We start from the raw sequence: 25,851 nt of genomic DNA on the forward strand, positions 1-25,851 counted from the left end.
AAAAATATTTGTGGCAACACAAACTTTCTGATTACTATTTCAGAAAGCAGCTATATTATGTAGTCAGCTGTAAAAAGTTGGTAGTAATTGCTTTTAAAATAAATAAGTTATCCCGATTCTTGCAACAGTCACCTATTCGAACATCTTATAGGTTTTAAGGTGTATGAGTCCCCTAAAGAAGTTAATATAGTTTATGGCTCGAAATTAGCGTATACAGTCCCCACTTTTTTTCTTCTTTTTCTATGCTTACATCGAAGTTTGAATTATGATTTTACGTATGTCCTTACATTTATACTTTTAAATGAAATACCGTTTGCCGGAAATTTTTATTTCGTATTTGCAACGAAGCCAATGATTTCGTCACAGAAGCAAGTATTTATTTATGAACGCAAGTATGAATCCGTATGAAACGTAAAAGTAGTAGCAGTGCGAGAGGAAGCAAGATGGAGTTTCTTTCTCACACTTTCAACACTGAGGTTACCTGCTCTTCTGATTCAATTTGCACTCGGTTCCCGAGCTGTATGCTGCTTGTAAGATACACTGTACTGGCTGAGGAGCGCTACAGGAACCGTCCTGGTGTTGAAAACTGCGTGGTTGTTTTCCAAAGCATTTGGCGAAACGCTGTGGTGTCGACATAATAATCACATTTTTCTGACTGCAAGAATGTTCCCCATAGACTTACGGTAAAATGACTCTACATTTATTTGAAACCAGACAGAATTTCTTCTTTCTTCTTCCTCTACTAAAGTATTAAGGACTCCTTTTTTGTGTATATGTCTGAATTAAGATAAGCATTTATTTTACTTATTCCTACAGGGTCTACAACGCTCTATTATACCTCTATTATACCACATTTGAAATCAAATAAGTTTAAGACCACTTCTAAAACAGAGATACGCAGTCTTTTTATTAACACGACCCCTCACCGAAGAATTATTTTATTATGAGAATACCTTGTTTATATACTCATATAAGATGTGTGTGTGTGTGTGTATGTGATTATGGCAAAGCCTCGAGGGCTATCTGCCTAAGAGGAGGGATGCCTTCGTGGAGGACTTTCTAAGGGAAACTGGCTCGTATACACATATAAGAAGGTACTATGTATATTTTCAAGGGATATTTATTTTCCATCCCCAGATGTAAATTATATTAAGGGAGATGAACACGTTAGAAAATGGTTCTAATTGAAAATATTATTCATAATCTAAGAAGTATTGTAATAAAAAATAAACTATCTCAATAAATACTGTGTAATGAAAGTTTGCGCTATGTGGTCATATTTTTAGCTAAAGCCCTGCAGTTTTGCACAGTATTAGCGAACGTAAAATTAAATGCACCTGAAAAGACGAATTTATAATATCTATTAGAAGATGCAAGTACTACGCATGATCTTCATGGGAAAGTCTAAGAAATCGGATGAAATCGAATAAAATTTCGGATGATGCAGAATGAAACTCTGAGGACCATTAGAAGGAAGGACGTTCTTCAGTTTCCTTTTCTTCTTGAAAGAATCTGAAGAGTAACTTGAAAACAGGTAACTACACGCTCAACCAGGTTAACAGCCTCCAGGGTAACCTCAAAGGTAACACTAGAGTAGCTAACAGCATTAAGGATAACTCTGCCTCGTTCAGGTCATCCCAGAGAACTATAAGATCAGGCTCTTTCGTTGAGATCCAAAGACCACAATTTCGTAACCTAATCATCTTTAGCTCCTAGCATGAAGTATTTCTTTCAGTTTATAAACATTATTCTCTTTTTTTTCATGTATTATTTTCCTGCATGTTATGATTATAGTGCGTATCTTACTGCATTTAGTTGTAAATTTGTAGCATTATTGCTTTATACCATTGCTTGGATTGTACTGGCATTTGTTCTTTGTTTGTAAAATTATGGTTTTGGAATTGGGCTTAACTATATCAAGATTTGCATCACATGCTTCACCCAAAGAGTGTGATATGATATTTTCATTCAGTTCACTTATATTATCTGATTGGTAAGTGACAATCTTCTATAACACTACTATAGGTTTAACAACGTGATGCGTCCACGTGGCAGTAGTTTAATTAGCTTATAAAGCTCGTATCTTCCGCTACATAAAGATATGTAAACAACTATTCGGCTATTTGAATATCATAAAATGTGAATATATTTCTAGCCTTTCAGGAAATATTTTCAGTATTTTCAGAATTAATTTTCCACAATATTTGAACAGGTAATTTAATAACCAATACAGTTCCTAAATTGTAAATGTTCTTTCATTAGGATAAATTTTGTTAACTCAAGAAATATATGTTTTTTGTAAAATAAATGCGTAGATGAAACAACGATTCAAAGACACGTAGAAGAACAACAAAACAAAGATTTCCAACGAAGAATTGCATCAATGACATGAAAGTGTAGTTCGAAGTTTTGTCTAGACTTTTAATTCACTTTTATTCCTTGCTGAATGAAAGCTTTGAATTAATTTTAATAACGCTCTCGAAATATTAAAATTTATTATATATTAATTTATTATTATAGCTTTTTGAAATTCTTTGGCAGTTATAATATTCGAAGCCGCAAAAAGAAGCCGAATTTTAAGAGGTAACTACATTAATATGGCATTTAATTATATAAAGTCATAGTATCTGTATTAAATATTTGCATAAATTTCTGTATTAAATATTTGCATTTTTTAAGGAACTGCGTTTTTCTATATTGCAAGGTGTTACATCTCTATTATTTTGCAATATGATCGCGTTATAGTTTAATACGAATTATTTTATTGGAAGTCTCCTGTCAAAAGAAAATTTTTGTTTTTACGAAATAAGTGCAAATTTCTGTATTTACTCCGAATTTTACTGCAGTAAAAAATCATAATTTCATAAAATAAGAAAAAATTCTCTAATTATTTTAATTTTATAACTGTATCAAGGAAGCTAAGTTACGGGTTCCCAAGAACTGTGGCGTATCAGCTGGGAGTGTGCTCCGGGATTCGAATCCCGGAGAGCGGGCTGCCTGCATTGGAGGTTTCGTGGTTTTCCCCATGTGTAACACGTATACCAGCCAGTTTTTCTTAGAAAGCCCTCCACGAATGCATCTCTCACTTTAAGCAGATAGCCGTCGAGTGTTTTGGCATTAATCAATTAAACCAAACCATACTAAACCCGAAGCAACGCTGCGCTCGATTCCAGAGGTCCGTGGCTCGATTCCCGGCGAAAGCGGTTGCTAATTTTTCATCTCTTCGGCCTCCAAAAAATCCTAATGTCTCTACAACACGGCTAAACCATGTTTTTTCGGAACACCTATCGTTTTCTCAATTCGCTTGTCGATTACTTTGACGAACATAATGTCGACAAGTTCGCATAGATTCAAGGTCTTTTTGGAGCCAAAATTCAATGCGAATTTATGACTGTAGAAAGAAATCTTATTGCACTGCTTTGCAACAAAACACTGAAGAGAAAATTAGGCAGTAGGAAACTAACTCGCACTTTATTATCTTTGACATTTGAGTAGTCCATGTACAACATCATGATTATACTTACGAGGGATTTTCGGCAGAAGTCAATGTGAATTCAAATTAAAATTGTCCGAGGGCCAAACCAGGACTCCAGAAAGTCAGTGTGGACTCAAAACGTAAACTGTCTCGGGCCTAGCCAGTATTTCAAAAATGTCCATGTGAATTCAAACTCAAATTGCTTGCGGGCCAAACCAGTACAAATGTTTTAAACTCAAACTACCCGGTGTGCTATATACACGATCTAAAAAAACTGTTGAGACAGAAATTTTTAGCAAAATTAAAAATTTTTTTACAAAAAAAATTATATAAATTTTAATTTTGGTTAATAAGCCTTTTCCAAAGTATACGTAAACAATAATAACAATACTGCAAAGGAAGAAATTCCAACTTATATTTATTCTCCATTTGAAATCTAAATTTTGGTACCTGCAAGGCACTTTTGTGGTTACAGTTTGTAACTCAAAAATATTGACAGCTAAATATTAAATTTTCAGATTAATGTTTATGTAAAATAGTTCTTATATGTTTAACTAATCATTAAATAACTTACTTTAAATTAAACTAAAAGAATTTACGAAAAATGTCTTCAGGTGTCAAAGCAAATTTGCCTATCAAAACTTGAGAATAAATAATTACAACTTAATCGTCTTTTATTAATTATTAAATTTTTCTTCCAGGCATAATTAAAAATACATATTTTCGTATGTAAATAGTTAATAAACTTGTTTATTTCTCACTACAGATGGACTACAGTTTCATAAAAGTTGTAGCCTTGTAAAGAAAATTTCTTCATCACGTATTGTGGATGCTAATTTGTCAGTTTTTTCTTATTAATTTGTAACTGTGATGAAAACCTTTTCACATATAAATGTATTCCCGAAAAATTAGATTATTCTTAGTGAGAAAAGGTTTAATTGAACTTATTTAACTTTTGAAAATACGGTGAGATTAAAAATTTATAAATAAAAGTTATTTTCAATTCTTTGTACACGATTTATATCACACTGTAAATTAGTCAGTGTCTATTTATAGATATTTTATTTATTGATAGGACTCTTGTCCATTTATAGATTTTTCTGATTCATTATTCACGCTAGTTTCGTATGGTAATAAAAATAATATAAAATGGGACCTCATATATCTAAAATTTTGGAAATCTTAGCAACACTGCATTTGTAACAAGTTCATAATTGAAAGATTTCAATTATGAACTTGTTTATGAACTGAACCTTGTTATTCTTGTTATGAACTGAACCCGCATGAAATTGCTCCATGTGGCTATAACTACATCTCTTTGTGGATTCCATGAAATTGCTCCATATGGCCTGCGGGCTGCCGGTTTGAGACCACTGGTATATATTATGTTCAGTTCGATTCTTAAATTTCAAAAGCTGTGTAGCGAAGGAAGGATCATCCTTGTCACTAATTTCGATTCAATAATATGGCTGTATAAAACATGCACTTATTTAATGTACTTTACATAAATTGTTACTGGGTTTGAAATATAGATCTCATTTATTAATGCTTATATGTTGTAACGTTATGCGCTGTAACTACTAGGTAAGCCGCCTAAACGCTATAGTGTTTAGGGAAGCCTACTGCTGTACTGAAGAGACCGGGTTCGAATCATGGAGAAGGCATGGATTCTTGTAAAGCCAAAAGGTCTTCTCCTGTTGTTTTTTTAGTAGAGGAGAGGAGTGGGAGACCCTCGGAACCCCCTCGGGTCTCCCACCCCTCTCTCCCAAGGTGCTTTTCCTCAAAATGGGGGTGGTGGGAATAGACGTCCAACCTAGTTGAGGCTCTGGCAATTATTTTATGAAATAATGAACAACAACAACTGTCAGATAATCCTTTAAGTTCTGATTCTGGGTGGTATAAAAATATTCCATTCTCCTAAGGGTGACACGAATCCAAAAAGTTTGGAATCCACTGTGTTAAGCGAAAAAACTGGATGCGAGTTCATGAAAGACTGATCTATTTCCATATAAATAGCAAAGTTTAAATTCTGCAAAACGGCTACATTATTTAAACAACTATAACCTTCTTTTTAATATTGCTAGTAAAAATTTCTTTTAAATTCAAAATGAATTTTAAATTTAATTATTAAATTCATGTCTAAATGTTTAACAAAAATTCACCTCTTAAATACCATACATAAAAACTAAAGCAAATTTCGTGGAACTGTTTTATGTTTTGATTGATAATAAATGCGTGAATAAAAAAACAACAGTTTCACACCAATAGAAAATTTTCTTTTAAAAGCTTTTGCCCTAAATTGAGTGAGTAGATAGTAGGAAAACGTACAAGATTTAAATGAGTTCCTATTATTATAAAAACAGGTTTTTCTTTAGTTTTTGCGTGAAAAAAAGCAGTGAAAATGAAGGAAAAAATGCAATAAAAGTTCCCCAAAGAATGTTCCCTCATTAGAATTCCTAAAACGCAATTCAAAGTAAAAAATAGTCTTTATAAAAGCATTCGGCTTTTGAAATCACATTCACATGAATGCACTGAAAGAATTTAGCATTTTTTCTTCTCGTTTGGTTTTTGACTTTTAATTCCCTGCATTTTACTATTAGGCATAGAATTTAGAGTATGGCCGACAAAAATACTTTTTTAATTTTAGTTATACTCTTTCACATAATACTCTTTGAATATTGAAGAGTTCCTTACTTGTCTAAAGTGATTTCGAATTTTTATTTTTTCAATTTCTCTGTCTTTCCTGGAAGGGCATACGTGCTTGCATTCAAAACACCGACTTTCTTACATTTGGTACAACATTCCCAAAGGTAATGTAATTATTCTGGATTTTAATCATTAGATAGGAATCATTATGTCAGAAATGCATACAATGATCCCGCATCTTAAGCGTTTTATCGTTTTAAATAATGTGATTTCAGTCATTGCGTAATGACAAACTATTAACTACGATTATGGAAGCATAACCTATTCTAATATGCACATGCTAAGTATATTTTAATATCTAAAATCAAATGTAATGCCTTTCTCATGCCAAACATCCCAAGCACTTTAAAGGCGTTATGTTCTACGAAGAAAACATCTTTACTTATTTAAGCTCTTTAAGAAACAATAGATATATAAATGAATATTCGTCCTATCAGCCTAAACTGGATACGGGGATATACAGGTAGGGAATGAAGTTGCTGATACAGTAGTTAAGGAAGCCCCATTAAAATATATGACTGATAAATAGCCTCCTACGACATACAGTCAAGAATAAATCTCTAAACAAGCTTTAATGAAATGGCAAAGAAGATGGGATGAGGCAGGTACAAGAAGATTAACTCACGAATATTTCCCACAAATATTCCCAAAAAAGAATAAGAACAAATTTCCGGCTAGAAACATTAGCAACAAATTATAAAAAAGTTTCCATTTTATTTCCAGCGACTCTTAAGAAGAAATGTAAGATATGGGTGCGGAGCACTAGCACATTCAGCAGATGCTAAATATTATATTTGCCAATGTCCGTTATTTTCAATTGTTAGATCAAAGAATTTACCAGGATTTTCAATATAAATTAAAGCGAAAGATTTATTCTACAATGTAAAGTCTGTGTCTACACTTCAAAGGATTATAAAATACATTCCTTGGGGGAAAAAATCGAAACACCATGAAGGAAGTGGTTGTTTTTGATGAAATTGAATATGTGTACAGCTCATACACAGATGATACAAGGTCATAGTACCTATTCACGGCTCACATCACCCATTGAGTGTTCAAATTAGTAGTTGGTCGAACAGACCCTGGCGGGAGTGCATGCTTGAGTTCGTAGAGCCAAGGACTGGTAGAGGTTCCTAATGTCATCCTGCGACACGTTCTTTCAGGCATTCATCAGTTGCCCCTCCAGGTCTGTGATATTTTGTGGTGCGCGAATCTGGAAGCCTACTATGTCCTAAACATGCTCGATTGGTGAAAGGTCTGGTGACCTTGCTGGCGAAGGAAGAGTATCAACTGCACGGAGACAGTCCAGAGATACGCGATCGGTATGTGGCCTGGCATTATCTTGTTGGAAAATGGCCCCAGGATGACGTGCTATGAAGGTTAATGCAACCGGCCGCAGGATGGTATCAACATATCGTTGAGCTGAATTAAAGATGACCTACTGTCATAAGAAATAGCGCCCCTCACCATACACCAGGGGTTAAAGCTGTATGCCTTTGTAAAACAAACGTTGATTGGGACCGCTGGCCTCATCCTCTCCAGACACGAAGACGGTGGTCATCTGCTTCAAGAGTGAAGCGGGATTCATCGCTGAACACTATACGATGCCAGTCTGATGGCAGCCATAATGATGGGCTGCGACACCATTCCAGACGACTCTGCCGATGTTTTGGGGGTCAAAGGCAAACGTCTTAAAGGTCTCTTTGAGCGTAACCCCGACTCAGAGATGCCGTGCCGTGCGATGACGATACCACGGGAGGTATAGACGTGGTTGTAGTGTGTTGAATAGTCAATAATGATACCATTGGGGCGGTTCGGGCCTTGCGAACAATCATCCTATCCTCGCATTTGTGATCCTTGGCCTTTCAGAATCTTCATTTCGTCGGCAATTTCATTGTAGCAAACATTGCTGCCAACATCTTTGCACAGCAATATCTGTACGCTGTAGTTCTTGGTCCTTCTTGGTGCTTCGATTTTTGAAAAGAGTGTATGTTATTGAACATGAAGGCATGGTGATTATAAATAATTAATCATATTACATGACTGAATTAACAAGTATCTGATAAAGATTATGTTAAGAAATTCAATAAATATTTTAAATATTTAATAAATTTTAAACGATAATATTTAATAATAATTAATATTTAATAAAGATACAATATAAAATTATAATAAATAAAAATAATATCAGTACATTTGTAAAAAGAGGAGAGAAAGAGAAAATTATATCACGCCTTCCTTCCCTCTATATTGGTGTTGTCTATCTTTTCCTTCTTTATTACATTATTACTTTGTATGTTTAACAAAGGAACAATGGCTCCCGTTGACCAGTTGTAAACGCCATACAAAGACCTTTCCTTATAAATATCACCAGAGCATTCTCAACTACCTCTAAAAACGCCCTACAGACACTGGCAGGTGTGCTCCGGCTCCCAATCCAAGCACAAATGGATGCAATCGCCACAATAGTCCTCCAACTCAAGAAAACAACTAACTTTAATGACACCACATTCCACCCAACAGACTATGAAGATCAGCCTAAAAAGTACTTTCATCACCCAGCTTTGAATCTTCAAAACCTGCACTGCATTTTTGACAAACCACCACCCACAACGGAATACACGGCTTTCACTGACGGCTCAAAGATCGAAAAAAAGGTTGGCAGCGCTGCAACCATCCAATATAACCTTAGCTCACACACAGAATGGCAAGAGCACCTTAGAAATCTAAACAGCGTGCACCAAGCTGAACTGACAGCAATCCTCTACAGTATGCAAGAGCTCCACCAACTACCAACGGACACAGTCCATATCGTCAGTGACAGTCAATCATCAATCTATGCTATTAAAAATTCCTGCACAAATTCACCAATAGCCCGTCAAATACAAACAATTATCAATTCCAGCCAAAGGAACTTCGTTCTTACATGGACGAAAGGTCATAGAAATTGCGCCGGGAATGAAAGAGCGGACTTCCTGGCAAAGCTGGCAGCCCTCGAACAGTCAGGCACTACCATCCACATCCCATGGCCACGCTTCACACTGAAGTTTACTCTAAAAGTGATGGCCAAAGAAGAGTGGAAGAGACAATGGGATCAAGGACTACAAGGCAGAAGAACGCATTCACTTCTCCCATGTGTCGATACTGAGCGCACCATTTATAATTATTATCTCTCTCAATATATCTCTGGTCATGGACCGTACCCAAAGTACTTCTATGAACGAAACCTTTCAGAGATTGAATTATGCGTTTGTGGCAATCCGGGTGATCCAGACCATTATTTATTTTAATGTCAAATAACAGAAGGCTATCATATTCGCCATCCCACAGCACCAGGAACAGACTTCAAACGCTTCTTGATAAAGCACCGGAAAATCCACATTAGTATCAAAAACATAATTGACACACTCCACCGTCGTGGCTTGGAACTGTGTGCTCCATAACTGTTTTAAGTGCTTCTTCTTCTCTGGTACGAACGCCAGTTTTCCAATGGGGGTGCCTTTATAGTCATTGCAATAGTTTATCTATTTAATGTATCAATTATTTAGTGTATCAATGTCAGTACAGATTTAGCACCTAGACAATACGACTACAGTTATGCACATTTAAAAAACACATTTAAAAAACACATGGCATAACTGGAACTGGTGAATTCTACTGTATGTATGAACTCTGACCCAATTCATGAACTGTCAATGAACTGTGAACCATCTATGAACTGCTACACTGTCCCAATAACATCACATTAATATCACAATAACTTAGCCAAGATAATAATGTTTAATGTTTTTCCATTCATTTCTTTTTGTTTATTTGTGTACATATATTTATATTTATAATTTCGCCATCAACTGTAATGTATGGTATCGTATTTGTAATGTCATTGTCAATCAGCAAATGTATATCCCGTACCACAAATTCTCTATACCCTAATGATTAACGTTTCAATTAACACCGATGTCTGGCGTAAGTGCGCCCTGTGGAGGTGTTCATCTCAAGACGGTTAGTGTGAAGGAGCGACACCAGTTCTGCCAATGGCGATGTGTTGGTGCTTCCCACACTTAGTCCTGTCCTGTCCTGGCTCCCGTTGACGAAGTTAACCAAAGTACCAGTCGAGCATGTTTTATCACTAGTAATGCTCTCATCCTTATGGCTGCGCATGTTGAGCGGATTACTTATAAATTGTTTCGACTGGTTTATTTTACTATCGCAAAGCACTCAGCTACCTGTCTAAGAAGAGGGATGCCTTCGAGGAGGACTTTCTAAGGAAAACTGGCTCGCATATACGTTATACATGAGGAAAACCACAAAAATTCCCATGCAGTTAGCCGTTCAAAGTCCAGACTAAACGATCAGTGTTATGCGGCTTAACCGCTCGGCCGCTGGTGGGCTATCAATTGCTTCGATAATTTCAGCATAATTATCTCTCTCTACAATGGAGTTCAACAAATACAGATAGAAAAGTAGGTGGTCAATTTAGTAAGAAACTATCACAATTTCAGTTTAGACTGCCTCTTTGATATATAATTCGCTTTATATAGTGTAAAGGACATACATTCAATTCCTTTAAGTAAGCTGCCATATCAACTGAAAATTCTCCAGGTAGCTCTCATTTTCAAATTCAGTATCGCATATGCTCACTATTTTTCATTCCTATTCAGTTATAGGTCTCAAGCCACATCAAAGTCTTAAAGGATTGCGTGAAAATGACAGGTTAGACATCATTGTTTTAAACATTAATGAATAAGTAACTAGATGCAGCATTTTAGGCATATAGTATTTTGTTCACTCAGTTAGTCACTGCTTAAACCACAAGTTCAATTTTACTAATAATCTAAACAAAGTTACTGAGATGGTTCTGATTCCCACCTTATACAATCACAGTTTACTTTACAGAACTCAGGTTAGCTACAGTCAGTTACCTTTTGTATACCAACCATTTAGTATAAATATGTTATTTCTTGATAGGAAGTCTTGTACATACTATATACAAAAAGAAACATAGTAATAGGCCAAGAGTTAAAAATAAATTTTTTTAACTAGCCCTGCGCTGTAGCTGCAGGATTGAAGTAAATTAAATTAAAAGCACAAATTTAAAATTAAATAGGAATCAAAGCAAGGCAATTCCTCACCACTATTCATAATTGTAACCGTGGATAATAAGTTTAACACTGTATCTACAGCATATCAAAATTAAAATAAGAATTCATCGGTGGAACAAACTCGGAAAATAGAAATGCTAAAATAAAAAATATGCAAAATTAAAAAAATATAAAAATATAAAAATTAATCTCCTTTTACTGAAACTCCAATTCAGAACTCATCAGGGGGAAATGAATTAAGGTTTTACAAAAGTCGATTAATATGTTTCGAAAGCATGTTTGGTTCTTCTGGTTCATTTGAGATCAAAAACCGTAAAAGGTTCAGTTAAATTTTCATTTAAAGCATTAAAATTCATTTCAAACCGAAAAAACGAATCTCAAATATATTCATAAATTTCCGTTCACACTTTCGAAACACTTAAAGAAAAGAATAAAACTTAAAGAAAAGAATAAAAGTATATGATAAGATTCAAAGTGTCGAATAACAATTCAAAGTATTTTAACGTGTGACCAAAATGTCCTATCCTGTTAAACACTGTGTGCGGTCATTATTACCGAAGAGGAGCGTGATTGTCAACTTCAAAATGCCGGCGGAATATTCTTAAAAGTTATTGTCCTTTGTAAAATCTTAAAACACGAAAACAAAAATATAAAGCAGATACTGAAAAAATGAAAGTTTTTGTCTTTTATCAGGTAATCTAAATAACAGAACACTGGTCTTCTACTTCGATGGTCCAAAGATCCAGTAACTGTACTTTAATTGTTGTTGTCTACCAAAATAAAGTATCCGTAAATTTAGATTTCATTGAAGCATTTTTCTAACTGCATAAATTTTATTGAATCAAAATAGAACACAAGATTCTTTTCCTTTTCTTTCATTAAAGTCTATATGCCATTCTCTTACAAACGGATTTTCCATTTACGAAATTCTTCAATTCTTCAAATAATGGAGAGGCTACGGTTCTGGTTAATTATATGTACTTGGAATTTTATTTTAAATAGTTTTCATAACATTCGAATTGCTTGAAATTCGTTAATTTAATGCATAGGTACGTGTTCTGTATCAGCTTCTAGACAACATAAAACACAAACTTATATACGAACTATAAATTATGCCTGAATTTAATTTGTTTGTAAGGAGCATGTTTCTATGAAATGAGGAAATGTAATTTCCAAAGATAGATTTTTATTTTCTTACCTTCTTCCTGGGTAATAGTTTCCACTGGCTTAGTCGCTTCACTTCGGCCTATACGGTTTTCCGCCAGTATTCGGAAGAGATAAATTTTAGCCGGTTTTAGACCTAGAACTATTCCAGATGTTTCGGTTCCACTTACTGTAACGTTCGACATCCTGTTGTGCCATTTACCTGAAAGAAAACGAAAGTAAAATTATCATACATTCAGTTATCCTTCGCTAAAAATCAAATTACATCCCTCTTAAATGTTTAATCGAGACGCACCTGAGGCTTAAGAGATTTCTATAGTTTAAAGTCATGGAGTTTAATTTGACAATAATGACGTTCTTGCTCCGAAAGGTAGTACCAAACGAGTGCAAATATCTTCATTCGGTCTATTCAGTTTTAAACTGGTAGTTCTTTAAGGAGCGGCTGTTCGAAAACTCAGACAAATAGGTGTATATCTTGTGGCTAAATATGTAGCAGGAAAATATAACTGCAAATCTAATCCAGTAGTGTTCAGTTAAATGTTAATTTTTGCTTAGCATTCTTTTATTTTTTTAAATATTTTTTACTTTCAAATAGTGTTCAGTTTCAGTTCCTTATTATTAGTAACATTTACGGAATTTTATGATAACTTACATATTAAAAGGAAGTTTCTCCCAGATTCATTTTTCCAGAAAATAATACTTTAAAGTTATATAATATTCAAAAGAATTTCAAGCTCAATATATTGTATTCCCTTGTATTTTTGATACGGATTAAATCACAGTTTTATATTACCCAATAAATATTATGATGCTCTTTTGCTTATAAAAAGTATGTCTAATATTTCGCATAAAAACTGATAATATTTTCTAAATCTAATTTCATCCGAAATACTTTGTTATTTTTGAGGAAATCATCAGATACCTTATTTCACAATAATAATTTAATGTTATACTCGAATAAAATACTTAATTCGCTATTTAATATTATTCATTTGTAATAATACTCATAACATTACTCATAATGTTATATTATTCAGCTATACAATTTGGATCATCAGTCGTATGAAAACTTATTTTTCATCTATTGTATAATTAATATAAAGTTGCATACTCAAATATATATTGAAATAAAAGTTTTTTGTGTTAGGGATTAGAATTATCAAGAGAATGCGAAAAAACTCCTTTTTGACAATGCCTGTAATAATTGGCATGAAGCGGAAGTACTTGAGACCCAACCCAGCTTTTGACGATCAGAAGCAATGTTCAGAGTTAACATTAAGCAAATAAACTTAATGCAATGTTAATGGTTTACCTGATATAAATAATATTGTCGACGGCAGACAGTACTGAGATTTGCTGTTATGCAGTAGATACTATTAGGATATTCAAAGCATGATGTAAGAAAAGTCAAAACGTCCTCTCTAGGATTCGAACCACTGATCTTCTGCTTACCAGGTAGAAATTCCAATAACTTGTTACCGCACGAAGAAACATGGGAGAGGGATGTTCTCACATATAACGGACGATTAGGATTACCAGTTAACCAAGTCTTGGTGGTGACGAATTATCGTTCACCAAACGTTTAGTATAGAGCCCGCTAGTATATAAGCATTCTCGTACCGCGCCGCGCGAGTATGTAAAACTCTCCGTCGTTGTGAGTGACATACTTTCCGGTGATATTATTTTCTCTAAGTTTGGAAAATGACGACTAGATGGGAATTTTATGGTTTTGTTTTCGGTGAAGGATGAGCATGAGTGACACGAATGTGTGATATCTATCGTTTGTTGTCTTTGAATAATAATGACAGACGAAAACCATTACATCCAGCTTTCTGCAGATAGCCTTCCTGGTTCATGGAATAATACAATTATAAAATCTTCCAAAGATTCTGATGATCTCAGAAGCAGTGCTTAGAAGATACATATCTGAGTTTACGAATTTACGGCAAACACATTAGGTTACACGACGATCTGTAAAGGCATTGTCTTATTAATATATTATTAGTATTATCTTATAGTATATTTGTGAAGTTCCTTCCCCTGATGAAAGACGAAGAACGGAAGTGACTTACCCCGGAAAAACCGGTCGAGGCAGGCTGGTGGGGGGAAGAAAGACTGGACGGAGAGGGCACTGGGAGTTGGACCGGCGAGCATGCCGTGTGAGAACGTAGAGAAAAGAAATATGTTTTAATTTCTTTTGCGCGCCTTGTATATATATATTGTATATAGTTTATGTTACAGTGTACTCGTTGTATGGTGTATCCATAGTGCAGTTTGTGTAATAAATTAGTGAAGAAAATGTCAAAGCGGACAACTGTTATTTTCCCACTATGGTAAGTTTACACAGAAGAACCCACCTCGTGTTTGAACGAGCGCGAGGCATGACAAATGTCGCAGTCGTATAGGATAGTGGGAAAAAAAAAGAAATCACCAAAAATATGAAGGAAGTAAGATCGTAAAAAGTGATTTGAGTGAACGTGGTTTAAATGAAGGAAATAATTCACGAAAGCAAGGAAGGTGACAAAAGATGGTCATGAAAGACGGAAAGTGGCGCGCGTAAGCCTACACGTGCAAATAAACGAAAGGGTGTATGAAACCTCGTCGTGTGAAAACTGATCATCAGTATTACCGTGGTGATATTATTAATTGAAATGTTCGTGCAGTGTTGAAACAGTGGCTGGTAAAAGTGATCATCCGTATTACCGTGGTGATATTATTAATTGAAATGTTCGTGCAGTGTTGAAACAATGGATGGTAAAAGTGATCATCAGTATTACCGTGGTGATATTATTAATTGAAATGTTCGTGCAGTGTTGAAACAGTGGCTGGTAAAAGTGATCATCCGTATTACCGTGGTGATATTATTAATTGAAATGTTCGTGCAGTGTTGAAACAGTGGATGGTAAAAGTGATCATCAGTATTACCGTGGTGATATTATTAAGTGAAGTGTTATGCAGCGCGATGAGGAAATTGTACAGAATTGAGCACAACTCGTCATTTTCTACTATCGGGATCAAAGGTAAGTCCCTCTTAATTTCTTGGGAAGCACAATATATAAATGAAGAGAGCTCCCTCCCTATAATTACTATAGTAACGGAGAAAATTCAAATTGTGTTAATGTCGGTTAATAACATGATGAGAATGCCAGGCGTTAAAGCCAGTAGACACTTAGAAAGTATATTTTATATGCAAATAAGGAATTATGATTAATTTTGTTATTAAGGAGATAATGTATGCTAAATGAATGTTAAAATAGTTCAAAAATATGTCAGCAGAAATTTCGAAACATTTAATTGTGTGCTCATGTTACTAATTAAGGTAGAAATTATCTATTTTTGTTGTTGCCGTGTTTTGGCAAAATGTTTTAGTCATTAAAGTTAATAGGTTGATTAAAAATTAATTAGTTTAAGGATTTGAGAACAATAAGTAAATGTTTGTTTCATTTCCAGAATATGTAAAGTATTACGGCGTAAGGCCAAAGTATTCAGAACTATTTTTGTACTAATTCAAAAGCTAATATAATTTTTGGTATTTATGTGTTAACAATATATGGTGAAATATATGTTAATAGTAATATATGTTAATAGTAATATGAGAAAGGTATTCATGATTGTGTTCACTAATGATAATGTTTGCTAAATGAATAATGGTAGTATTCAGTACTAGTGAAATATGTATGTTTGCCTGTAAAATTAAGTGTTATTTATGTGTTGTATGGGTAAAGCTGTGAAAAGAAATACCAGAAGTTAATATGGGTCCTAAAAGGAGAAATAGGGGGTCAGAAGAATCTGATGAAATTATTAAGAACATGCACGCTCAAATTAAGTTAAAGGAAATGGAGCTGCAGCTAGAAAGGTGTAAGTTAGAGGCAGATGCGGCTAAAGACCGATTAAAAGAGATGGAATTTCGGGAAAGACAATTAGAGAGAGAACACGAGATAAAAATTAAAGAATTAGAAATTCAGAGTAGGAAAATAGATAAAGGAGGAAATAAATCCGGCTCAGAGGATGAAGGGGTTTCAGATGCTGAGAGCAAGGGAAATGATTTCTTGAAACATTTAAAAATAATGAAAGGAGTTATGATTGACCCGCCATCTAAAGCTGAGGAATGGCCTTTCTTTTTCCATCATGCGGAAATGATGTTTAATCTCTATAAAATTCCTGAAGAACATAAAGGGAAAATTATTTTGCAGAGTTTAAAAACTAAAGTTAAAAGTTTGATTTCAACTCTGGGTGAAAGGGATTTGGATAATTATATTAAGATTAAAGATACAGTATTAAAAGAATTCCAGATTACCCCATTGCAACATAAAAAGAATTTAGAAAAATGTGTAAAAAGATATGAGGAAACGTATACTCAGCACATAGCGAGGGTTGAGGCAGCACTTGATTTCTACTTAGAATCCAGAAAAGTTAAGACTTTTGATAAATTAAGAGAACTATTGATTGTCGATCAAGTAAAAGATCAATTACCCGCAAATGTTAAGGCGCATATACTGTTAAAAGAGGTAGAAAACTGGTTATCTCCGTCAGAGCTTGCAAATGATTTGGATAATTACGTTGCAGCAATGCCTAGAAATTACAATACGAGTGCTCAGGAAGTAAATAAAGTGGGACCAAAACAGGAACCGATAAGACAAGGGGAAAAATTAGGACGACCAAATAAGAGTAAGGGGAATTTCAGTTCTGATTACAGGGTTGATAAGGAGAAGTACAAAGGGGCAAAAACTTTAGAACCTCAAGGAATGATGCAGGCAAATAAGAAAGTTCTAAAATGTTTTCAGTGTCAGGGTGAAGGACACATAAAGCGTTTTTGTCCAGCGATAAACCTGATAGCGAAACCCAAGAGAGGAAGCGAAAAAGAGGATACGGATGAGGTGGAAGCAAAGGGATTAAATAAAATATGCGTAGTTTTGAAGTTAGCTAACTATGCAGAAGAAATTCCGTTAACTAGGGCAAGTGGGGAATTACCTAGGATAGAACTGCAGATAGGCAACGCTAGATTCAAAGGAGTGATTGATAGCGGAGCAGAAGTTACTGTAATCCGGAAATCGGTAGTTCCACAGAAATATTTGGAGTCTGGAGGGAAGATATGGTTACAACCCGCCGTGGGACCCCAGGTAGAAGCCCAATTAGTTACAGTACCTATCAGTATCTGGTCAGGAGAAGAGGAGGTACAGCCTTATGTAAACGTTCATGCAGCAGTAGTGCATAATTTGAACGAGGAGGCGCTGGTGACACCTCGAGATTTTAGACTTCTCAGGGAACAAGGAGATATTTATTGGGGAGAAATTAAGGAAGAAAAACTAGTATTGGGAGTTGGTCAGGTATCGAGTAACTTAGACGGAAAGGAATCGACAGAAAAAGCCAGTCACGAGGTCGAAGGTGAAGCGGAAATAGCTCGTACTACACCGTTGGTAAGAAGTAAAGATGAGGGGGAAGTAGAAGTGGGAGGCAGTGAGCAAATGTCAGCTGATAACCCACCCTTATCGCAAACTCAACGTTTTAGACAGGAGCAAGCGGAATGTATTTCGCTGAAAAGCGCGTTCATGGATGCACGTAATAACAAGAATGGGTATTGGCTGGAGTCAGGAATTTTGTACCATACGGGAAGTGTCAATGGGCAGCGATGTAGTCAGTTAGTTGTTCCTCAAAGCCGCAGGAAAGAAATTGTGAAGTTGGCTCACGAAAGCTTACAAGGGGGGCACTTCGCAGCAAAGAAGACGGCGGAAAGGATTAAAATGTCGTTTTGGTGGGAAGGATTGTCAAAGGAGGTGCGGAAGTGGTGCGAAGCTTGCAAGGAATGCCAGCTACGAAGGAAAGTTAAAGTGAAGGATAGGGCTCCAATTACAGCAGTAGGGAGGCCAGAACTTCCATTTCAAGTGGTTAATGCGGACGTTTTAGGGCCGATTGAGCCGAAATCTTCAAGAGGGCACCAGTATGTGTTATGTGTTGTTGATCAACATAGCAGATGGCCGGAGGCAATTCCACTAAAGGCGATAACAGCGAAAGCTACATGCGACGCTTTCATTGATATTTTCATGCGAACAGGAGTTCCGAGAACGATAGCCATGGATAACGGAACGAACTTTACGGCTAAGCTAACACAAGAATTTTTAACTAGGTTAGGGGCCTCGCCAAAATTTTCTACGCCAGGGTATCCGCAGTCAAACGGGCTAGTGGAAAGATGGATAGGAACAATGAAGTCAATGTTGCATCACGCGATAAATACTCAAGGAAGAAACTGGGATAAGCAGCTGCCATATTTGTTATGGGCTTATAGGGAGATACCGAATTCAACTACCGGAGTCTCACCATTTTTGCTGATGTATGGTCGGGTGCCAGTGGGGCCACTGGCAATACTTAAATCAAGTTGGGTAGATGAGACGGTATTACCACAAGGAGTTGGGGAATCAGTTACTGAATATTTAATTTCTCTTCGAAATAGGTTACAGGAGGCAAAGAAATTCGCTAAAGAAAATTCGGAAGCTAAACAGCAGAAATATGTTCATCATCATAATTTGAGGTCTAAGGAAAATGAATTCGAGATAGGAGATGAGGTAGTAGTACTGATACCAACGTCAACAAATAAACTTTGCTCGAAATGGACAGGACCTGGAGAAATAGTTGCGAAAAAGTCTCCACATTCATATTTGGTAAAATTGCCAGATGAATCTGTTAGACATTTGCATCAAAATAAGTTACGGAATATATACAGCCTATAAATGCAGTAGGGATAATCTATGAGGCTGACACAGAATTTGGGGAGGTGCAGCACGCGCCTATTCAAAGAAACCCTAAAGTAGACAAACTTTTAGATAGGATCTGTGTTTCAGAGGAATGGAAACATTTAGATAGGTCACAAAGGAATCAGTTGAGCAGATTAATCAAATCTTTCCATGTAGTGTTTGACGGGGAGATTAAATGTGCGAAGGTAGGATCCCACAGTATCAGGTTAAAAACGGGAGTTGAAAGAAAGCAACCTCATGTTTATAAGGTACCTGAGGCGTTGAAGCCACAGGTGGAAAAGCAAATTGCTGATTTGTTAGAAAGAGGTTTAATTGAACCTTCCACAGCAGAGATTGCTTACCCTATTGTGTGTGTAGTGAAACGGGACGGAAGCGTACGTTTATAATGTGATTATCGAGGGCTTAATGCGGAAAGTCAGATTGTCCCATTTCCTATGCAAAACGCAGAAGAGCTTCGATATAAGGCAGGGGCAGCACGTTATTTGTCTACGCTAGGTATTCTTAAGGGGTATTGGGAAATCCCTATGGAGAAGGAAAGTAGACATCTGACGAGTTTTGTTTCTCCGAAGGGTCAGTATCAGTGGAAAGTGATGCCGTTCGGTTTGTCAGGTGCTGCCGCAACTTTCCAAAGAGTTATGAATCAAGCTCTTAGACCACATAGTGATTATGCTGAAAGTTTCATCGATGATATAATTGTATATTCGTCAACGTGGGAAGAACATCTTAAACATTTAAGAGCCGTACTCAGTACTTTACAGACATTGAGCTTTACGGCTAATTTAGAGAAATGCTAGTATGGCAAAAAGTATATAGATATTGCAATTTTCATTTATTATTTTTTTGTATTATTGTGGTTACTCTAGAAAAGATTGTGTTATTAGGGTATATTAGTAAACGAATTATTCCTTAAAGAAATGTCAGTGAGTTGATATTGCAATGTTTTGTTTGTATCGCTGTAGAAATTTGGACATGTGCAGTTTTTATGTTTATGTGTTTTAAGTGTTCTTTTTGGTGTTAGTGTTTATAACTGTAGCATGACCCTGTTTTTTTTGCTCTCTGATTTTACTGTGATTCCTTGTGCTGTGTCCCGGAAAAGAGGGACTACCTGGTAAGTGCCAAAATAATATGGGTTTCAAATTTTTCGACTCAGTCGTAAATATTTACAAACCAGAGGGGAGGTGTGAAGTTCCTTCCCCTGATGAAAGACGAAGAACGGAAGTGACTTACCCCGGAAAAACCGGTCGAGGCAGGCTGGTGGGGGGAAGAAAGACTGGACGGAGAGGGCACTGGGAGTTGGACCGGCGAGCATGCCGTGTGAGAACGTAGAGAAAAGAAATATGTTTTAATTTCTTTTGCGCGCCTTGTATATATATATTGTATATAGTTTATGTTACAGTGTACTCGTTGTATGGTGTATCCATAGTGCAGTTTGTGTAATAAATTAGTGAAGAAAATGTCAAAGCGGACAACTGTTATTTTCCCACTATGGTAAGTTTACACAGAAGAACCCACCTCGTGTTTGAACGAGCGCGAGGCATGACAATATTATTATTGAAATTTTAGTGGATTTTGTTCCTTTCACATTGCCGAAAATAATCCCTTTGCAAAATTTTATGTTATTTCCATGTTAATGTCCACGTCTTTCACATTTCTAATATACTATCACCTTGAATGAAGAAAGAAATGTATTCAGTTTTAACGCTGCATTTAATATATGTTTTTGAGAAAAGAAGTTTCCTTCTCTGATGAACATTATACAAAATTATAAAACATGTTACAGATTGAAAAATAGGCAATATTCAAAATGGAATACGAAAAATAATATTGTTGCGTGCGTACGGGTTCGTAATACTTAGGTTTACAAAAATTAAGGAAACATCTTAGAAATATGGATAACTCATTAAAAAAAGGCAATTCGTATAAACAAACTATAGTAAGAGTTGCTGAGTAAAACTGTAGTATGTAAGTTAGTGGCACAGCAATAGGAATGCGTCATCTGTTGAGGAGCATAAAATTGCATGTATAAGAGAATGAAAATTTTGCTGTGGCGCTGAGATAAGAAATCCAATTCGTAGCAATGACCTCGAGGCATCATTTGCCCAAAGAACTGCAATGGAGAGCTAATGAAAGAATAGTAGCAGGACCAAGTCAGATAGAAGTAACAGCTGGCTAAATGTGTGTCATTCTGTAATTCATAGATTTTGGCAATAATGTCTAACCACAGACTGGGTATCCAGGAGGTTCAGCCAAAGACGGCCAACCGCTAAGGCGAGCGTCGATAACTAATATTTATTGTTATGCGCACAAAGGAATAGAACCTCAAATCAAATCTCCTTTACTGCAGGCACCGGAAGGTTGGTGTCAACGTGAACCGTGAGTAGAAGGCTTTACGAAAGAGGTCTGTACGTGATGAGACCAGCCATTTGCTTGCCTTCATGTCACGCATAAGAGGGAAAGTTGGAAGTGGGCTCATCAACATGTCCACTGGACGGCTGATCAATGAAGAGCTGTTCTCTTTACATATGAGTCCAGGTTTAGCCTCCAAAGTGATAATAGTCATTATTTGATTTGGAGAGACCTTAGAACCCGTTATTATTCATCGAACATGCGTGAAAGAGGTTCATTCGGAGAAGGCAGTGTCAGCGTTTGAGATGGTATTTCTTTGGGTGCACGCACAAACCTCCATGTTTTTCCATGTGGAACAGTGAGTCCTCAAGCCTATAAAGATGAGATCGTTGATACTTATGTACACCCTTATGGCTGGGAAGTAGGTGATGATTTCCTGCTACAGGACGACACAGCTATGCCGCACAGGGCTCGCATTGTTGATGATAATCTTCAGCAGGAAACAGTTCAGCGCATGAAATTGCTAGCTAGATCACCAGACCTGAATCCTATCGAGCATGTTTGTGATGCTTTGTGAAAATTAATAGCTGCTCTCACTTCTCCTCTTCAGACCCTTGTCACGATTGCAATTTCTTTGTAAGGTAAATGGCTCTCATTTCCTACCGAACTGATAGATCACATAATTGACAGCATCACACATCGATGTATCTGCTATATTGCTTATAGGGGAGCTCATACTAAATATTAAAGGTAATTGTCGCATACCAAACTGACACATCAGATTTGTTCATTTTATACATATGCTAATTTCTAGAACACAACAGTTGTCAGGTGATTTTTTTCATGTTAATTTATACCTCATTATGGATTCTATACTGTGGGTCAGTTTCATTAAATTCTACATGTAACGTTTTGAGTAATCATCATTTTTATGATTTTTCCTTAACTCTTTCGCATCGAGAGAGGACAAAATCTCAATTTCCCAAACATCGAAAACGCCCGTATCTAAGAATTTCTCCTGGAATGCTTTTCCTTCCCCCATGACAAGTTGAATACTACAGCGCTAACAATAGCCTTACTTAAGTAAAGCGAGAACTTCTTTCTTCGACGCTTTGACACTGGGATTGCAACTTCGGGCATCAAAAGCTAAACACTGACAGTAAGCAAAGGAAAGGAAGGAACAAAGGAAACAAGGAAATTGACAACAAAGAATGATTGACGTGTGATTTAACAACACCTGAAAGCAATGAGTAATGCAGTAACGTGATGGGGGAAAGCACTGGGTAGGAAATTATTCAGGCGTTTCGGGCGTCGAGCCGATGTCTGAATGCTAGGGCGCTTTGGGCGACTTCGATGCGAAAGAGTTAATTAATGATAACCAGTGCAGACACAGAAACGATGACAGCCTGCTAAAGTTGATTTTGCCAAATGAAATACTTCGTAGTTCTGGAACTTTCCACTAACGCACTCGTACAGTTGTTCACAGTATCACAGAGTACAATCAGCAGTTACACTTCAAACTATTAAGAATGTTAAACACAGTGCAATGGAAAGCACAACCAAAAGACAAAGTTAACAGGGGCGCTAAAGCTGGGATCCCCGACCTGAGGAATGACCAACTAGGGGTCTGCCAAACGGAGTTTAAATGTATTCAAGCCTCAGAGACCCCTTTCAACGGAGACGCAAACCGGGCTGCGACTGTGGGGTCCAGAGTCTCAGCCCGGCTTTATACAAAGCCTTGGACAAGTTTCCAAATTGTAACGCTTAGACAAAACTAAGTACGAGTCATCTTTGCTTCAGGGCACCACTCCTTCGGCATCGAAAATCGCTTGGTGCCTTGTCCGCTCTGTCGGTTACCGTCACTGGGACTATGGAGGCCAAACTCCAAACGATTAGGTCGGCGATCTCCAATCTAGCTCCACAACAGCCAGAGGAACGGACACGACAGTACCAGTACGGTTCCTGCCAAGCCTGGACCAACTTGAGAACAAACTCGTGCTCTAGTCCTGTGAAGACAACTTATATACCACCGTGGTTGAGACTGCCTAATAGATCCTAGCCAATACTTCCCAGGAATTCTCTTGAGTCAACCCCCGGGGAGGGGGAAGGGAGGCAAAGCTAACACGGAGATATCCCCTTAGTCGTCTGTGAACTAACAACTGAGAACAAATGCTCTCTACGGTCTCATATAATTTTCACCCGGCCGTCTAGAGAAATCTCTAGTACTTTTCGTTATAACTGGAAGGCATATTAGGCATCTAATTACAGATGACGCACGATTGCTGTGCCACTAATTAAAGATATAGCTACATATAGCATCAATTACAATTATTCAATTATCATACCCATTAAAGTTACACAGGGAACGGAGCAAAATGTTGTCAAATGGTTGCCAAATTCGGCAACAAAAGTCAGTCGCCGAAACCATCGCTAGCTTAGAAATATCTCGCTAAATTAATGATGTTAAGGGGACTCGGTACCCCAAAATCAATGAAATTACCTATTTTTCAATTTTTTGCTGGAAGTACCTTAATATACTTACTACACTGAAGAGAAATTTTGAAAAGATCTGACAATAATAAATGCTATAAAAAGTTTTTTTTTTTTTTTTTTTTTTTTTTTTTTTTTTTTTTTAATATTTTGACTTTTTTTTCTTGCCTCACTCCCTCAGTGTTTGTTAATTTTTTCAGTAAAGTACTAAAAATCAGCTTAAATGAAAAGGAGTGTAATTAAATACGACTCCAACTATCAAAATCTCTGTTTATGCGTATAAACTGATTTATTTAAAATAAAAATTGAAGTTGGAAAAGAAATTTTTTCCCCTTTAAACTGGCACGTTTATATATTTATATTGATCTCAGCAAATAATTTTATGTGTATTATCTGTCAGCTTTGCTATGTTTATTCAAAAATTGAAATTATCTGTGATTAGATACGATCAGAAAGAGGTGTAATGAATGTGATCAAGTTTTCGACTGTAGCATTATTGAAATAGTGCAGGAACAAACATTAAACTCTTTAATTAATTTTAACATACACATAAATTAATTAAAAATACAATTTACATATGAGAAAAAATGGTTAAAATAAGAGAAGAAACCACATAAGCTGCTGAGTGATTTTAAATAAAATGTTTTATGTATGTTAAAAATTCCAATTTTGCTTTTTAAAGAAATGAATAAAACAACAAATTAATAATATTAATATTGATTATAACCATTTTAAAAAATATATTATAATTAATTCATGCATTAAAATTGTTTTGAGCGTGTTTTAAAAACAAAAACAGGTAAAGAAAAATTCTACTTTCATTTTATGATTTGTTTGCAATATTTCTAGTCAGATAAAGTTTTAAACAAAAGCTTGTAACTTATGTTCATATTAATCAACTGAGCAGTGCTAAGTTTTATTTTATATATATATATATATACATATATATATATATGTAATGAAATTCAGTAATAAATTTTTTAAGAAATTTGAAATTATTTAATGACTATCAGACAGTTTAAATTCTTTATACTTAAAGTCCTAAAACTTGTACAGATATCAACTAAATTATTTTATAATTTTACTGCTTATTTAAAATTATATACTTAATAGAATCAAGGATGGGTTTTGAAAAATAGTTGAAAGAAAAATTATTGAAACTGAAAATGTTATTGAAATCATATTTTTTAAAAATGTTTATATAAAAATGTGCTTTTTACTTTTTTCTCGGAAACTAATTCATTAATTGCAAAATCTATCCGTAAAGTTATTAAGAACACTATTATAAATACAATAAAAAAATTGAAGCAAAAATATTAAAAATTGTGGAAGAAGAAAGAATTTTTAATTGTTGAATTTAAAAAAAAATTAAAATTAAACAAATATTACAAGCAAAAAAATTTTTTTCCAGCTTAAAATCACTTTGTCTCATAAAACCACTTAATATTTTTCATAAAAAGTAGATTAAAGTTCTTAAATAAAAAATCATTCAAAAGGTACAGACTTGAATAATAATCACAACGACTTTCGGTTTTAAATTACGAATACATTTATTAAAAGCCTTTGAACCCATTATCAATGCACATTTACGGAATTAGCACACTGGAAGAAATAATAATTTTTCTCTCTAGGGCGGAAAATATTATATTTTTATTCACAGTACTATAGTTCCGTAAGAAATATAATCTCTTAGTAACAAAAATAGAATGCACTTCATTAATAGTAACCGCAGTAAATTTTTCGGTACTGTTACCAAAATGTAAACAAACAGTAGGAAGGTATCTCGAGCCCAAGCAAAGTCAAGGGGTTCCTAAGAGTA

The 25,851-nt window shown here is 35.5% G+C and overlaps 1 protein-coding gene across 3 annotated transcripts in view; it reads right to left on the minus strand.

Annotated features, from left to right (window-relative positions):
• The window catches only part of LOC118197664 (cell adhesion molecule Dscam1-like), a 927,954-nt gene that overhangs the window by 179,810 nt on the left and 722,293 nt on the right, over nucleotides 1-25,851 (minus strand). For all 3 annotated transcript variants that reach the window (XM_085816877.1, XM_085816876.1, XM_085816875.1), the window contains exon 15: nucleotides 12,482-12,649. In XM_085816877.1, coding sequence (XP_085673003.1) covers nucleotides 12,482-12,649 — 168 coding nt within the window. The remainder of the gene's footprint in view (nucleotides 1-12,481; nucleotides 12,650-25,851) is intronic.

Source organism: Stegodyphus dumicola, chromosome 5 (assembly GCF_044657685.1).
Source record: "Stegodyphus dumicola isolate Sdum_Otavi_A_Nest chromosome 5, ASM4465768v1".
Lineage (NCBI taxonomy): Eukaryota > Metazoa > Arthropoda > Arachnida > Araneae > Eresidae > Stegodyphus > Stegodyphus dumicola.